The 1,005-nt window shown below is 57.3% G+C and overlaps 1 protein-coding gene across 1 annotated transcript in view; it reads right to left on the reverse strand.

The window, feature by feature from the left end:
* Positions 1-728, reverse strand: part of TARSL2 (threonyl-tRNA synthetase-like 2) — a 16,158-nt gene extending 15,430 nt beyond the window's left edge. Inside the window, exons 1-2 of the mRNA XM_009885783.1 lie at positions 588-728; positions 150-254 (exon numbers count right to left, since the gene is read on the reverse strand). Coding sequence (XP_009884085.1) covers positions 150-254; positions 588-728 — 246 coding nt within the window. The remainder of the gene's footprint in view (positions 1-149; positions 255-587) is intronic.
* Positions 729-1,005: the final 277 nt, after the last annotated feature.

Below are 1,005 nucleotides of genomic sequence, written 5' to 3' on the forward strand. Positions count from 1 at the left end.
GCTCAGGTCTGCGGGCAAGGGAGCGGCAGGGGAAAGATGAATAAAAAGTGGCAAAAGCAAGCTGGGCGGAGGAACCGAACCCCAAAATACCATCACATGAGCAATAGTTCATACAGCGTGTGCTCTGCCACCCCTATAGCAGCTCTCACCCCAGCCCAGGCATCCTTCCCTGCCACGTCTGCACCTCCTGGTACCAGCTGGTCGCTCACACCTCCACCCCTCACAGAGTCGGGGTCACCTTTTTTCATAGCTTCCTGTGGAACAATAGGACTACATTAACACTGTTCCAGAGAGGGCATTTTTCTTGCCCTTCTCTAAGCTCCATTGCACACACTTTAAAATAAGTAGTTTTAACATCCTGGTGTTGAGCCAAACGGTTGTGCCCGTCGGGGAGCCGCAGGGGCCGGCTGCATCCTGCAGGACAGGCAGCCCAATGCCACGGACAGGGGCTGGCCAGCCAGGGCCCGGCCTCACAGTACCATCGTAGAATAGTTTAGGTTGGAAGGGACCTTTAAAGGCCATCATGTCCAACCCCCCTGCAATGAGCACGGCCGTCTTCGACTAGATCAGGTTGCTCAGAGTCCCACCAAGTCCCTCAGACAAGGCAGGCAGGCAGGCCAGGGGATGGCTGTCAGGACCAAGCAGGAGTCCAGACTGCCAGAAGAGTTCATGGTGATGAAGGAGGTCTGAGGTCGAGCCAGGAAAGCAACCCACAGGTCAGGTCCCATGATGGGAACTGGGGCCAGACGCAGTGGTTACCAGGCAGGTCCATGGCGATGTGGCAAAGTCAAAGCAGGAAGCCAGCCCACAGGTCACGGTCCAGAGCAGCAGGAGCCAGGGACAAGCACATCTCTGATAAAGCTCAGGCAGGGACTGGTGGTCCAGGGCTGAGCTTAAATGGAACCCCTGGGCCCATGGAAAGGGATGTGGGTGGAGGCCCCAGTGAGGTCAGTCACGGCCAGTAAGGCCAGTTAGTGCTTCCAGGGCTCTGACAGGCCGTGCTGC

This window comes from Charadrius vociferus, unplaced genomic scaffold, assembly GCF_000708025.1.
Source record: "Charadrius vociferus isolate BGI_N301 unplaced genomic scaffold, ASM70802v2 scaffold325, whole genome shotgun sequence".
Taxonomy (NCBI): Eukaryota; Metazoa; Chordata; class Aves; order Charadriiformes; family Charadriidae; genus Charadrius; species Charadrius vociferus.